This window comes from Mirounga angustirostris, unplaced genomic scaffold (assembly GCF_029215605.1).
Source record: "Mirounga angustirostris isolate CCGP_5_RB_7025 unplaced genomic scaffold, mMirAng1.0.hap1 SCAF_6, whole genome shotgun sequence".
NCBI lineage: Eukaryota > Metazoa > Chordata > Mammalia > Carnivora > Phocidae > Mirounga > Mirounga angustirostris.
In genome coordinates, this window is record NW_026991714.1 from 117,923,796 (window position 1) to 117,938,241 (window position 14,446).

General features: G+C 48.3%; 1 protein-coding gene and 1 long non-coding RNA gene across 3 annotated transcripts in view; one reads left to right on the plus strand and one right to left on the minus strand.

Moving 5' to 3' along the window:
* Positions 1-6,515, plus strand: part of RASGEF1A (RasGEF domain family member 1A) — a 30,288-nt gene extending 23,773 nt beyond the window's left edge. The window contains exons 4-13 of one of the 2 annotated variants that reach the window (XM_045878366.2): positions 534-671; positions 1,530-1,751; positions 2,382-2,456; positions 2,807-2,899; positions 3,369-3,471; positions 3,559-3,638; positions 4,380-4,571; positions 5,389-5,512; positions 5,983-6,055; positions 6,365-6,515. In XM_045878366.2, coding sequence (XP_045734322.1) covers positions 534-671; positions 1,530-1,751; positions 2,382-2,456; positions 2,807-2,899; positions 3,369-3,471; positions 3,559-3,638; positions 4,380-4,571; positions 5,389-5,512; positions 5,983-6,055; positions 6,365-6,389 — 1,125 coding nt within the window. In that variant the 3' untranslated portion in view covers positions 6,390-6,515. Of the gene's footprint in view, positions 1-533; positions 672-1,529; positions 1,752-2,381; positions 2,457-2,806; positions 2,900-3,368; positions 3,472-3,558; positions 3,639-4,379; positions 4,572-5,388; positions 6,056-6,364 lie in introns of both variants that reach the window. The other variant, XR_008506365.2, reaches the window with a different exon arrangement.
* LOC123846653 (uncharacterized) lies at positions 5,878-14,128 on the minus strand. Its single transcript, XR_006791343.3, has 5 exons — positions 10,174-14,128; positions 9,269-9,407; positions 7,311-7,374; positions 6,359-6,507; positions 5,878-6,015 (listed from the first exon to the last, which is right to left on the minus strand). It is a non-coding gene; the product is annotated as an uncharacterized LOC123846653 (long non-coding RNA).
* Positions 14,129-14,446: the final 318 nt, after the last annotated feature.

A 14,446-nucleotide genomic window follows, 5' to 3' on the forward strand; every position in this document is an offset into this window, starting at 1 on the left:
CGGCCAAGGCTTCGGCACACCTTCCTCAGACCTTACATGTGTGTGGACCCAGGGCAACAGCAGGGGTGCCTGCCCATCTCTAAGGACATGAAGCCGGGAGAGGGATGCCTGAGTGTCTGCGCCCCTTCCCAGGACTTGCCAACCTGCTTTTAACTGAGAGGGGGCAGGCAAGAGTCTCTCATTGTTAATAATTTTGCTTGGTTTTCATTGTTGTTCTTTTAAATGGGTAACTTCTAATTACAGCAAAGGAAACTAGTTTTCTATGTCATGGTAGTGAGGATGAATTTTTTGAAAATGAATTTATTTAAGTGAAAGAGAGGTGAACTAAGGGGAATAGGAAACGAAGCGGGTACAAGAAAACCACAGGTGGACAGGGTGGGGGATGTCACTACCTAGCACCCTCACCCCAATGCCGGGGGGAGGGTAGGTCCTGCAGGTGGTAATGGGTGTGGGGGAGATGGGGAGGCTGGTACCACTTGTCATCTTGTTGTCCGTTCCGGAGGGTGACTTTACTCTATGCCCTGTTGCCCCAGGCCAAGCTGAAGTCCTTCTCAGCCAAGATTGTACAGCTGTTAAAGGAATGGACGGAGGCCTTCCCCTACGACTTCCAGGATGAGAAGGCCATGGCTGAACTGAAGGTCATCACCCACCGGGTCACACAGTGTGATGAGGTGAGGTCTTCCTTGGACCCTGGCAGAGCTCCTTGGGTATATGTTGGGGGGAGGGGGTCGACTCTCATAGGACGGTGGGTCTTCTGTGCTGTCACCCTTCCAAGATGACTGCTCGGTGGCTCCATTTGTGTCCCTCCCCACAAGAAGACTGCTCAGCTGTCCAGCAATGGGCCAGGCTTGCCCTCGGCACCCTCTGCATATGGGAGACCCTGTGGCCTGAGTGGTGGGCTGGAATGAGCCCAGGCCTCACCCTTTCCTGGGTTTGGGGTGAGTGGAGTGGGAACCTAGGAAGAGGTTGTAAGAACCTGCCTGCATTTCTGGCCCCCAGCACACTCCTGGCCTTTTGAGGAGACAGGAAACCTGGGAAGTGCTGTGTGCTCAGCAGCTTGTTTGGCTGGAGGGCTCAGAAAGCCCAGGGAGAGCTCTGGGCAGGGCCAGGGCTGCTCCCACCCAGGGAGTGAAGGTTCCTGGTCCTGCAGGAAGCCCTTCCAGATACTCTCTTCCCTACTGTGGACGAACCTCCTCCCCCCCCCCCCCAGCTGTGGGAAGGCCAATAGTAGCTTCTCAGCTGGACACCCCTGGGGAAAGCCATGGTTTTCAGACCCAGAAGCCTACCCCTGGCTTTGGCCTGGCCCTCAGCTCCCATCCCCACAGGGTAGCCAGCTAAGCCACCCTCAGCTGTACTCAGAGCAGCTCACACTATATTTCATTCTGTCTTCAAAGGCCCAAATGCTCATGGCAGGTTTGAGTAGGGATGTGGGTTCAAAGTTAGGCATATCCTTAGGAGATAGGTTCCTTGGGAGAGGTGCTGGTCTTGTCAGCCCACACCAGCACCTTCACTGTCCCCTGCCCCCACAGGAGAACGGCACAGTGAAGAAGGCCATTGCCCAAATGACACAGAGCCTGCTGCTGTCCCTAGCTGCCCGAAACCAGCTTCAGGAGCTGCGGGAGAAGCTCCGCTCACCAGCCATGGACAAAGGGTCTGTCCTCAAGGCTAAGCCACCAGCCACTCAGAAGGACATCCTGGGCATGTGCTGCGACCCCCTGGTGCTGGCTCAGCAGCTGACTCATATTGAGCTGGTCAGTGCTGCCGTGTGCCCTGCCTCGGGTGGGGGTGTATTCACCAGTGCTCACTCAAGGCCACTGGACCCCACCCCCCCAGCATCTTTTTCAACACAGTGCTGCGGGGCCTCCCCAGCTGGCCAGACGGGGGTGTCAGGTGAAGCCCACTTGCCAGCTCCAACCACCGCCTCTGGGTCCCCGGATCACAGCAGCCCTGTGTACATGGGAGGGGCTGGGGTGCTGGGAACTGCAGTGGCCCCTGGATGGAGGACTGACCCAGGAGGTGAAGGGCTTGGGGGAAGAGTCAGTTCCCCCCACCGTCACCTCATCTTGCCTGTGCTGTGGGCTGGGAAGGTACCCTGCACCTAGCAGCCACTGCCCCAAGGCTTCCGCCTCAGTCCCATGAAGCGCCGTTTCCTCCCTTCCCAAGGGAGGGTCTTTCAGACCCCTGGTGGGGGGTTACACTTGGGGGGGGGGGCAGGCAGGGCCTGCCCATTGGGTGGGTGCTCTGACCAAGGCGGGGCTGTGGTACTCGCCTGCAAGAAGGTCTTGACTACTACTCTGAATGTGGCCTAGACGTTGAGTGTGGGGCCTGCCCAAAAATGGCAGGCTTGTCACCCTCCTGTGCTATCTCCTTGCCCATCCTAGGAGAGGGTCAGCAGCATTCACCCTGAGGACCTGATGCAGATTGTCAGCCACATGGACTCTCGGGACAAGCACAGGGTGAGGGTCTGCTGTGTGCTCTGGGGTGGCCTTAGGGTGGGCCTGGTACCTATATATACCCCATGGGAGGTGGGGGCCTCACAACCAAATGGATATGGGTCTGTCCTGGTACCTGCTTCAGAGGGTCAGCAGACAGCAATGCAGGGTGATACATACTGGAAGGGGGCCAGTGTTCCCAGGAGCCTGGGGAGGGGGCGTCCTGGGAGACCTGGACCTGTCCAGCTGCCCACACCCCACCATCGTCTTCAGTCTCTTTTGGCCATGGCTCCCGCTCATTTCTGGGGGTAGGACTGGGGTTGCACCTGCTGGCAGGGTCCTCAGACTCCCTGTGACCTGTCGTGTTCCACCAGTGCCGAGGGGACCTGACCAAGACCTATAGCCTGGAGGCCTATGACAACTGGTTCAACTGCCTTAGCATGTTAGTGGCCACCGAGGTGTGCCGGGTAAGCGCTGCGTGGCCCATATGGGTGGGGTGGCACTGTCACTTCTCTGAACCCACAGGGCTGCCTGAGGCTCTGACTTCTGTACCCCTTGGATGATGAAACTTTGGAAGTGGAGACAGAAGCCTTCATTGCCAGGGCCACCAACATCCCTGTTACCCCTAACCCTCCCCCCCGCCCCCGGCCAATCCACAGTGATTGTGAGACCCCCATCCGTGGAGTGCACCAGCACGGTCCGGGAGTCCATGTGGGGCTCCCTTAGTACTCTCAGACTGCTCTCCTGCCCCTCTGCCCAGCATCGAAAATGCCACAGCTGCATTCCTGCCTCTGCAGCCCTCGAGCATCTCCCCAGGCCTGGGTCGGATGGCTCAGGGCCCAGAGTAGCTCCTGTCCAGGCTGCCCTTCAGGGACAGGTGGTGGAGGGGATGCTCCTGTGGTGGGCTCACCCTGAGGCTGTCTGGCTGCTCTCAAGGTGGTGAAGAAGAAGCACCGGACCCGCATGCTAGAGTTCTTTATTGATGTGGCCCGGGAGTGCTTCAACATCGGGAATTTCAACTCCATGATGGCCATCATCTGTGAGTGTCCAGGCCCCAGGGGCTTCCTGTCCAGCTTCTGCATGGCTTGCCTACCCCCGCCCTGACCCTACCTGCTGTTCCCTGCAGCTGGCATGAACCTCAGTCCTGTGGCGAGGCTGAAGAAAACGTGGTCCAAAGTCAAGACGGCCAAGTTTGATGTCTTGGAGGTAGGCACCTCAGCCTCGTCCTACATTGGCCTGAGGAGGGGTGGGCCTCCCATCATGCTCTGCCCCCTTGCTCAGAACCCACTGCACACAATGCCATCTGGTGTAGGGCATGTTGAGCTGGCCTGGCTGCTCTAGGAGGTGGGTACCTGAAGCCCTCCTCGGCCTTTGGAACTTTAGTCATAACTGGCATTGCCTAAAGCAAGTTCTGGAGAGTGCTTAAGAAACAGTTTGACAAAAGTGGGCCTGTGAGCCCTGTGCTGGGTGATGCTAAGCCAGCTGGCCTTTTCCTGGCTTGAATTCCTGTGGTCCTGGATCATCTGGGTGGCCCAGGAGTGGACAGGCAGGTTCACTTCCAGCCTTCCCCGATGTATTTGATCCCAGAATCCACTTTCTGCAAACGTCTCATGGAGCCCATCAGGTTTGGGAGGTGCTGGTCCACGTAGAGGGGCAAGGAAGGTTTTGAAAGGAAAAAAGGTGAGACCCAGGCTCAGCAGGGCAGGGGAGAGGTGTGTGTGTGAGTTGTGAGACTTCTCTTTAACTCTCCTGATGATGCTTGGACCCAAACCCTGTACTGAGCCAGGTGCTCACTCCTAGAAAGGAGGCCTCTTCTGAGGACAGTCCAGGGCTGCCCAGTGGGGAAGGGCCTTCCCCATCACTTTCCACTCTGCAAAGGGGCATTCTGAGCAAGTCACAGGTGCAGGGAGAACACACTGCCCACCGCGTCCTCCTGTCTGCCCACAGCATCACATGGACCCATCCAGCAACTTCTGCAACTACCGCACCGCCCTGCAGGGGGCCACACAAAGGTCCCAGATGGCCAACAGCAGCCGAGAGAAGATTGTTATCCCTGTATTCAACCTTTTCGTTAAGGACATTTACTTCTTGCACAAGATCCATACCAACCACCTGCCCAATGGGCATGTTAACTTCAAGGTGAGCTCAGCCCCCCTGTGGTCTGAGGGGAAGGGGGCCAGACTGTCCCAACCCAAGGCAGAACAGACCCTCAGCCTCATCCTAGGGCAGGCAGAACCTGGGCCACCAGCGCTCCAAGGCAGTGGCCCTGTCGCAGAAAGCCTTTAGGACTGAAAGCTCCAGGGTGGGTTCCCCAAATCCTTCTGGGTGGAAGATCTGGTTATAGGGCTTGGAGCCACAGGAAATTTGTATTTACCCAGGATCCTGGTCCCCAAACTGACCCTAATAGGGAGACCGAGAAGGGGCTGCTCCTGGAGGTTTCATTAGGCAAGAAGGGACCTGAGCAGGGAGGAGGAGGCGGCAGATTTCCAGATGGAAGCGAAGGGTGGAAAGTAGGACAAAAGTGACTGGGGAGGTGTAGGGGAAGTGGGGTTGTCCAGGGTTGACCTCACACAGGTAAGGGTAGGAAGGCGTTAGGGACCCTTACACAGGCCCTGAACAGAGATCATGGCATGTTCTGGTTGGTGCTCTGCTGGGTGTGGCTGGCATACCTGCCTCAGCCTGGAGTCCCAGATGGGGCCTTCTTGGGTCTTGCATAGGGGAGGCACAGACCTCGCTGCAGCCTGATGGCCTAGGCAGGACAGAGTGGTCTTAGGGACACTTACTGGCTCTGATGTTGCATCAGGTGCTGCCGTGGCCACAAAGTCAGCTGAGTAGGGTCACTGTCCCATCTTGCTGGGATGCAGAATGAAATCAGAACCTATATCCCTTGTCCTAACCAAGGATTTCAAGCTTAAGGTGACAAATGAACAGCCAGTTGGTCTTCTGTTATCTTCAGAAATTTTGGGAGATCTCCAGACAGATCCATGAGTTCATGACATGGACTCAGGTAGAGTGTCCCTTTGAGAAGGACAAGAAGATTCAGAATTACCTGCTCACGGCACCCATCTACAGCGAGGAAGGTAAGGCCCAGCTCTCCATGGCAGCACACCCACCTCCCTACACTGTACATGTCACCCTGACTCCCCCACATCCAGGGCGTCTGCCCTCATGGCATTGCCCTGGGAGGCAGGCCTGATCACTGTCCCCATGCTACACAGGGGAAGCTCAGCCCACATGGGTGAGTACATGAGGGTGGGCTGTGGGTACAGAACAGGATGAAGACGAGAGATGGGGCTCTGGGAGGGAACCAGAACAGGGCTGGGTTCGTGCTGTAGAACCAGGAAATTTCTCAGTCCCTAAGCAGGAAGCTGGGAGCTCTAGACCTCATGGGGCCTGGAACCCCAGGCAACAGAGACCTGTGGAAAAGCTCAGACCAGAGGTCACTGTCTTTGCCTGGGCCCAGCTGCTCCCCTAGAAAGGAAGGGATAACGTGTGGTAGGCAGACTGACCGTACGTGCACATGGGTTCTGAGGAGCTTTTCATCTCTCAGCTCTCTTCATCGCCTCCTTTGAAAGTGAAGGTCCTGAAAACCACATGGAAAAAGATAGCTGGAAGACTCTCAGGTAAGAAAACCCCAGGGACAGGCCTGTGAGCCTCTGAGACCAGTCCTATGCCTGGACCTACAGGAAGGGAGAGGACTGGGGAGCATGATGGATCTGCCCTTCTGAAAGGCAGCCAGGGGTAACTCCACACAGGCTGCCAGTCAGTGGGAGGCTGAGGACTTGGGTCTGAGTGTCCCTGACCCTTCCCCTGATGGCTGGTTCTTAGAATCCCGGTCCCCCCCAAATAGCGTGGCCTGCCCTCTGCCTGCTCGGGGAAGGGCCTGCCAACCCAACCACCTCACCATTTCCTTGTGCCCTGCCTACCTCTAGGACCACTCTCCTTAACAGAGCCTGAAGGCACGGATGCAGCCTGCCGACGCTGGATGAAGCACACACATGCACTGAGTTTTAATCTTGATTGATAAGGGTTGAGATGAGGAGGCCTCACTGGTTGGGGTCCATTTTGTATATAACTTTTATGGAAAAAAAAAAATTATTTCATGCATCAACCTTTGGCACTTACAAAGTTTTTTTTTTTTTTTTTTGTCGTTTATTTTAAATAACAGGGCAGGGCCCTGCTTCGGGGAGGGGTGGGGAAAGAGTATCATGGGAGATGGCATCCATGATAACATCTTATTCTAATGAAATGTAGATTTTTATTTTCTACTTTTGATTATTAACATCTTATGAAAAAATATTAAAAAAAAAAACCCAACCAAAACCAATGTGAGCCCTGCCTGCTTGGACGCCCTTCTAGCCAGTGTCTCTGATGTCGGGGTTAGTGCCTTAGAGAGTACTGGAGGGCCGGTCTCCCACTCCGTTCTTTTAGCCCTCAGGCAGCCAGTGCCGCCGGGGAAATGCCAGGAAAGCTCTGCCCTGGGCCACAAGGCACCTGCCCTCAAAGCCTAGGCCAGAGGGGTTCCAGCAAGAAGGGCTTGGCTGGCCAGGGGGCCTCATTTGCATACTTCTAGAAGCAAACCTTGAGTACAGGCTTTCCAACGTTTACATTTTCATTTTCCTTTATCAGGGATTTAGGGGATTGGGGAGGGGCAGGGGGATACCTGGCAGCATATTTTCTGTTGGAATACGTCTGGCAAATTGTTCAACTACATTTTAGGAAAAGAGAAAATCTAAAATAATATAGGGGGAAGGTGATGGAATTGTCTGTTTTCCAGGCTGTAACAGGTACACTGAGCTGTAATGACGAGCATATGAGGATGGGGACATTTAAAGCAGTTCTTCAAACTCCACTACAAAGTGAAAAGAAGCAACTCACAAATTGGTATTCTAGTGGACTGCCGCCTCCGTTCCTCTAGGTTGGGGGGCTCCCCTAAGGGAATCTGAAACAGAAAATTAGACCGACTGCTGGAGCCCACTCACATAAAACTGCCCAGCATTTGGAAGTATTTTCCACATCCAAACTTGAGTACACTCCCATTTTCTGTCTTTCTGGCTGTGGGATGGCGAGTCCTGGTTCCTCAAAAGCCAGAGGCGGGCCACCGCTCGGATTCTCTCTCCCTCACAGTGGGGCTTTCATTCTGCACAAGCAGATTTGGAGCTACGCACCCTTGTTGCTCTCCGCACACCTGGCTTCCTCCCACAGGAGCCTGCAGTTAGTTGCTAATTCCCAAAGCTCCTGGGAGAGCCTGGAGATGTGGAGGTGAGGCCTCAGGAAGGGGCGCCCTCAGCCCTGGGTGGAGCAAGAATATTTACACTGTATTGTCACAGTGTTTTCGCACTTTTCAGACATTCTAGATAGTACATATTGTATCTTGATAGGACATATTGCTTTATGTATTTGAGACAAAGAAAGGCTAAAAACTTGAGAATATATATTTGGAATACAATGTTAGAACACTTTCCGTCTTGCGTTAAGGAGCTTTCATGTCAGTGTGCGTTCCACTGGGTCATCAGTTCTAGTACCTATGGGATACAGTGTCTATGTTTGCTACTTTATTTTCCCAATTTGATACACACCCTATGATGTTTTGGTATTTTGAGATGAGCTCTGAGTACAAAGCTGTACCATAATGCAGGATGTCAGTTGTTGGTGTTACTGGACCTACTTGCATCAATAAAAGAACATGTTGCTCCCCTTGCCTGCCTGCTCTCTCTGCGTAGCTGGCGAGGCCTGATGGCTTGGCTGCTGGCAGGACATGTGGGGATGTCTGGGTCCTCCATGGCCTTTCAAATGAGCAAGGAACTCTCATCTACACAACACATTCTGACAAAGGGCTTTTCAAATAAATAATGCAAAACAAGACAAAGTGTACAAGAGGCATGTTCTAGTCTGCTTTCCTCAAACTAAGATCCAAAAGTGTATCACAAGCTGATTGTATCACATGGCCCTGTAAGTTGGGGAAACCTAACTTAAATAAGATCGTAAAGGCTCCTTTACTGCAGGACTGGTCAGAACCGTCAGTGTCCATGGGCACTGTGGGTCTCTCCTGGGGCAGGGGAGGTTGGGGACACCTCCTGACATCTTTCTGCAGAACAGTTTGCAGAATGCAGTTCTAGATGGTGCTCTTTCATTGTGATGAGTCACATTCAAGAACACTAAAGAAAGGGATTTGTTGAAAGGCACACATGAGTGTGGAATTGAAGGAAAAGAACTGAGACACTAGAATGGAAGGCAAACTCCTACCTGTTCCTCTCCAGCCTGTTCTACTACCACTCCGTCAACAATGCTCAGGCTGCATGAGATCTACTCTACAGCTCAACGACCCTCACCCTGCTCCCTTAGAGCTAACTCAGTGCATTTTTAAATGCCCATTGGACCAGCACTGCCCAACAGAAAACTTTCTGTGCTGGAGTGCTCTGTATCTGCCCTGCTATTTACATATAGGTACTGAGCACTCAAATGTGGCCAATGCAACTTGGGAATGGAATTTCTAATTTTATTTAGGTTTAAATAGCTAATGGCCACTGTATTGGACAGAAGGCTAGGCCGGTGGAGCTTTGTCACCTGCTGCCCTTCCAGTGGCTTGTGGAGTGGGTGGCACACAATAGGTGCTTAGGTGTTTGTGGAGCAAATGAGACATCTGTGAGGATGCCTAAGTGAGTTTTGGGTAAATGACAACATTTTTTAGGTCTTTATAATTCAATGGAATTCTTAATTTCCTGGTAAAGTTACTTTTGGAAGTTTCTACCTAGCTCAGCTGAAGAAGGGGCAGCCCATCATTTGGTGTGGGCCTTGGCCATGGAGCTGGGGCTGGGAGTGGGTGCTGAACTCACCTGGCTAGCTGTGGTGCTCTCCTTCACCCACGGGGTGGTCCCTCCAAGGCAGTGCTTCTTAAGTTGTGGCTCTTCGACAGCGGTGTCAGCAGCATTGGAAACTTGCTCAGACTGTTCTCAGGGCCCCACTGCAGGCTCGCTGAAGGGGAAACATGGGGGTGGGGAGTCCAGCACGTTTGGGAAGCTCTCCTGCCGACCCTCACAGACCGCTGCCCCAGGTACAGCCCACTTCTCCCAGGTGCAGTCTGCTTCACAGGCACACTGAACCTCCACGCCACCATGCACCTCCTCTAATATAGCATGGTCCCGTCCGCACGTACATTCTTCCAGAATCTCCTTACAGCTTCCCTGGTGAGCGGTGCTCCATGCTCCTCTGGGCCCTACCTGTTCTCTCACAACACATCACTGGCATCTGTCTCCCCCATTACTCTTGGCTTTCTGTGTAGGAGCCCCTTGTGCAGCTGTGTGGCCAACGACTAGCATGGTGTGCAGCTCCTACCACACCATGTGATGACTGAATGCTACCCGTCACTTCACACAGACATTTCAGGAATAAAAATCTATGTTACAGTATCAGCTGTGACAGGAAATAAGCTAAGGATCTCTCCTAAGGCCATAGAGACTTCTGTGACAAAACTAAGATTATTTGTGAAATATATACCCACTACACCTGTACATAAAGTGTATGTCATGTTCCCCAGGGAGGCAAGACAGGAGAAGCATATGAGCAAGGAATCAGAAGTTAAACTATTTGGATTTGAGTCCTAGTTTCCTGTTCCTAGCTGGGTATCCTGGAAAAAGTTGCTTACTCTTTAAAGCCTCCATTTTCTCAGGGTTAAAAGGAAATTACAATATTCTCTGTCTCATGGGGTTGTTGTAATGACACATGGCAGAAAGTGCAGTACCTGGTTCATCAGAGGCAGTCAGGGTTAGCTGGGTACTAGCAGTGGCACCCCTGATGAAACCGAACCCCACTTCTCCTGCAGAAAGCAGAATCTCCTGGAAAAAGTGAAACAAAGAATTATAACTGATCTTCTCAAAGGAACAACTGAAGTCCTGGTCAATAGAAATATATTCTAACATTACTAAAGAGTCACTTGTGTTAAATTTAATCAGTATATAAACATATATGGGAAAAAATTCCTACAAATTTGGGATTCAAAACTACTTTCTAAATGAAAAACCTACTACCCACATATAGGCTAGTAACTTTAGATCATACCAACACAATTTCTTTTTTTCTTTTTTAAAGATTTTATTTATTTATCTGACAGAGAGACAGCGAGAGAGGAAACACAAGCAGGAGGAGTGGGAGAGGGAGAAGCAGGCTTCCCGCTGAGCAGGGAGCCCGATGCGGGGCTCAATCCCATGACCCTGGGATCATGACCTGAGCCGAAGGCAGACGCTTAACGACTGAGCCACCCACGCGCCCCCACAATTTCTATGTTTATTCCCAAAAAGGAAGTCATGATACTGCAAGGAAGGTGAAGGGCTGCCATCCCCCTCTACCAAATATCTATTGTAACATACCTTAAACTCTTAGGTATGGATCTTCAGCAACAACGTTGAGGAAATAGTGTTGTCAAGAATATAAGAAAATTAGGCACCTGGCTGGCTCAGTTGGTGAAGCATGTGACTCTTGGTCTTTGAATTTTGAGTTTGAGCCCCACCGTGGGTATAGAGATTACTTAAAAATAAAATCTTAGGAAAAAAAAAAAGAATATAAGAAAGTTATGCACCTGTTTCTGGCAGCATCAGACTAAGTAAGTGCTTGCCTGCTGAAATCAGCTGCTAAAGTTATGCAAAATGTAAATATCCAAGCAAAAACCCAGAGAGGTAAAGAAAACTCTGAAGCCAGCTTTTGCCCTGAGGGCTAGGATTATGAGCTTCCATTTTCAAGTCCACATGGGGATAGAGAAGAAAGTGCTGGGCCTGTTCAAGAAGAGGGGTCAAATAGGAGACCCCAGCCCATAAAGCTGACATCCCAAAGAACCACCCCTCACCGTAACAGTGAACTTGAAATAAAATGTTCCTCCCCCAACCCCACCAAAGGGTTAAAGAAAACTGCCTGTTTTTTACCTTGGCACTGAATAGAAGTTGGGAAAACTTATCACTGATAATTTGTAACCACAAATCAGTGAATTTCATTAAGTTTTGCAGCAAACATCACACTGGTCAAAAAAACGTTAAGCTGAAAATCTAGTTTAACATGGCTCTGAACTATGGGTACCATCCCTAAGTTAGCCAGTAGAAACAAACATTCTGAGATTCTAGTTTAAAAAGTCTCTCCTTAGCTATGTCTGTTTAATCCACCTGTTGGATTTTTAAAATTCATTTTCATTTCTTGAAAAATAGAGGTTCTTCCTCAAATTCGTTTGGTTGTAATTCTGAAGAAATTACCAGAATGTAACACAGAGAGAAAAGACTGGAAAATATGAAATGGGTTAAGAAACATAAAGGGCATGGTGGACACAACAACAGGTCTGACATGTTATCAGAGCTTTTGAAAGAAAGAGAGAATGATAGAGACAATCAAAATATAATAGCTGAAAATCTTTCAGAATTGATAAAAGATAATAATTCAAGGAACCCAAAGAATCTCAAGCAGGATCAGAAAAAACAAACAAACAAAAAAAGCCAGCACACAGACATATCATAGTGACACAGAACAGAAATAAAGAGGAGATCCTGAAGGCAATCAGGGAAAAAGGTTGATTACTTTCAAGGGAGTATCAACTGTTAAGCTGGTAACTTACAAGGGAAATAATTGAAGCCAGAAGACAGTAGAATAACCTCAAAGTGCTAAAAAAAATAAAAAATAAAAATCCCAACCTAGAATTCTATACCCTTCAAAAAATATTTTTTAAATGAGATAAAGATACTTAAAAACCAAATAGAGTTTGCTATCAGCAGACCTTCATTAAAAGAAATTCTAAAGGTTGAATCATATACTATATACAGAAATTATTTCCAGATGCATCGTAGATCTAAGTATGAAAGGCTCAACAAAGGTGAGAAAGGGAACTTATAGACAATAAAGTGTCTAAAAGAAAATATGAAAATTTCTTCTTTACTTTGGACAAAGTTTTCTTTGTCAAAGTTACTTTAGACAAAGGTTTCTTAAATTGGGATACCAAAATCACTAGCCATATAAGAAAATGATAAAATGGACATTATTAAAATTAAGAGCTTTTGTTTATTAACACATTCATTAAGAGAATGAATAGTCCCCTGCCTAGGAGAAGATATTTGCAATACATAAATCTGACAAAAGACTCACATCCAGAATACTGAAGTAACTCCTACCAGTCAATTTAAAAAAAGGCAATTAAGGGGTACCTGGGTGGCTCAGTCAGTTAAGTGTCTGCCTTTGGCTCAGGTCATGATCCCAGGGTCCTGGGATCAAGCCCCGCATTGGGCTCTCTGCTCAGCAGGGAGCCTGTTTCTCCCTCTCCCTGCCGCTCTGCCTGCTTGTGCTCACTCTGTCAAATAAATAAATAAAATCTTGAAAAAAAGGTAATTAAAAAAAGGCAAGAAAATTTTACTAGGCATTTCACAAAAGAAGATACTCAAATGGCCAATAAGCATATGAAAAGATAATTAATATCATTTCCCTAGTGATAAACTAATAAAACCAAAATGAGATAACTGTACACACTCAACAGGATTAAAAAGTCTAAATTGAAAACACTGAAAATACTGTGTTGGGACAATGTGACACAACTGGATCCCTCATATGTGGCTGGTAGGAATCAGTTATTTGAAAGGACTGAAAAAACTGGCCAGCCTCTGATAAGGTTAATCAAGGAAAAACAAAAGGCACAAATAAACAATACCAGGAATGAAAGAAAGGCTATCACTATAGATCCTGTACATATTACAAAGATAATAAGAGGATATTGTTAAACAACTTTGTGTATTTCATCTAAATTTTCAAATTTATTATAAATTCCTAAAAGATTGCACCTTACCTAAAATAACTCAATCAAAACTGACTTTTCAAAAAAAGATTTAAAATGATGAACCAGAGAGGGAGACAAACCATAAGAGACTCTTAATCTCAGGAAACAAATTGAGGGTTGCTGGAGTGGAGGGGGGTGGGAGGGATGGGGTGGCTGGGTGATGGACACTGCCCAGTGCTGGGCTCGATCTCATGACCCTGAGATCATGACCTGAACCGAAACCAAGAGTCAGACGCTTACCAACTGTGAAAGCCAGGCACCCCAAAACTGACTTTAAAAGAAATAGAAAATCTGAATAGTTCTACAATCATTAAATAAATTGAACCAGTGATCAGAAATCTTCCCATATAGAAAACTTCACGGTCAGGTGGCTTTCAGGTAGTTCTGCCAAATACTTAAGGAAGAAGTAATTCCAGTCTTAAAAAACTTCTTTAGAAAAGAGTAAGAAAGAACACCTGTAACTTACTTTACAGGCTAGCATAACCTTAATAAAAAAAGCCCAACAAGCATGAGAAGGGGCATTCTTACTCATGAACACAGATGAAAAACACCTGAAATATATATACATGTACACACCCATCCACACGAATATATATACAGATATGCAAATGAAGTATGTGTGTGCGCATATGCACAAACACCCCGAATCCAGCAATGTATAATAAGGATAATATATCATGAAAGATTGGAGTTTACCCTATGAATGCAAGGATACTTCAGAAAACTAACTCAATTTAACATATCAAAGATGGAAAAAAATCATATGATCATCTCAACAGATACAGGGAAAGTATTTGATAAATGCTCTTAAGCATGATAAAAACTCACCAAGTAGTAATATCAAATAACTGTTAACTTGATAAAGGGTATTTATAAAAACACCTCCAGCAAATATCATACTTACTGATGAAACACTGAGAATGTTCCCCTTGAAATCAGAAACATGGGCAGGAAGTCCACTATCATCACTTCCAATCAACACTGCACAATAAATCCCAATAAGCACAGTAAGACAAGAAAAATAAAGATATAAAAATTGAAAAGAAACAAAATTTTCACTAATATGATTGCATAATAGAAAAAATACAAAAGAAACTAGAAATACATTACTAGAATTAAGCATTTTGGCAAGGTTGCTGAACACAAAAGCAACTGGACTTCTAAATACCAGCAACAGACAATATAAAAAAATAAAAGATAGTTACAATGGCATATA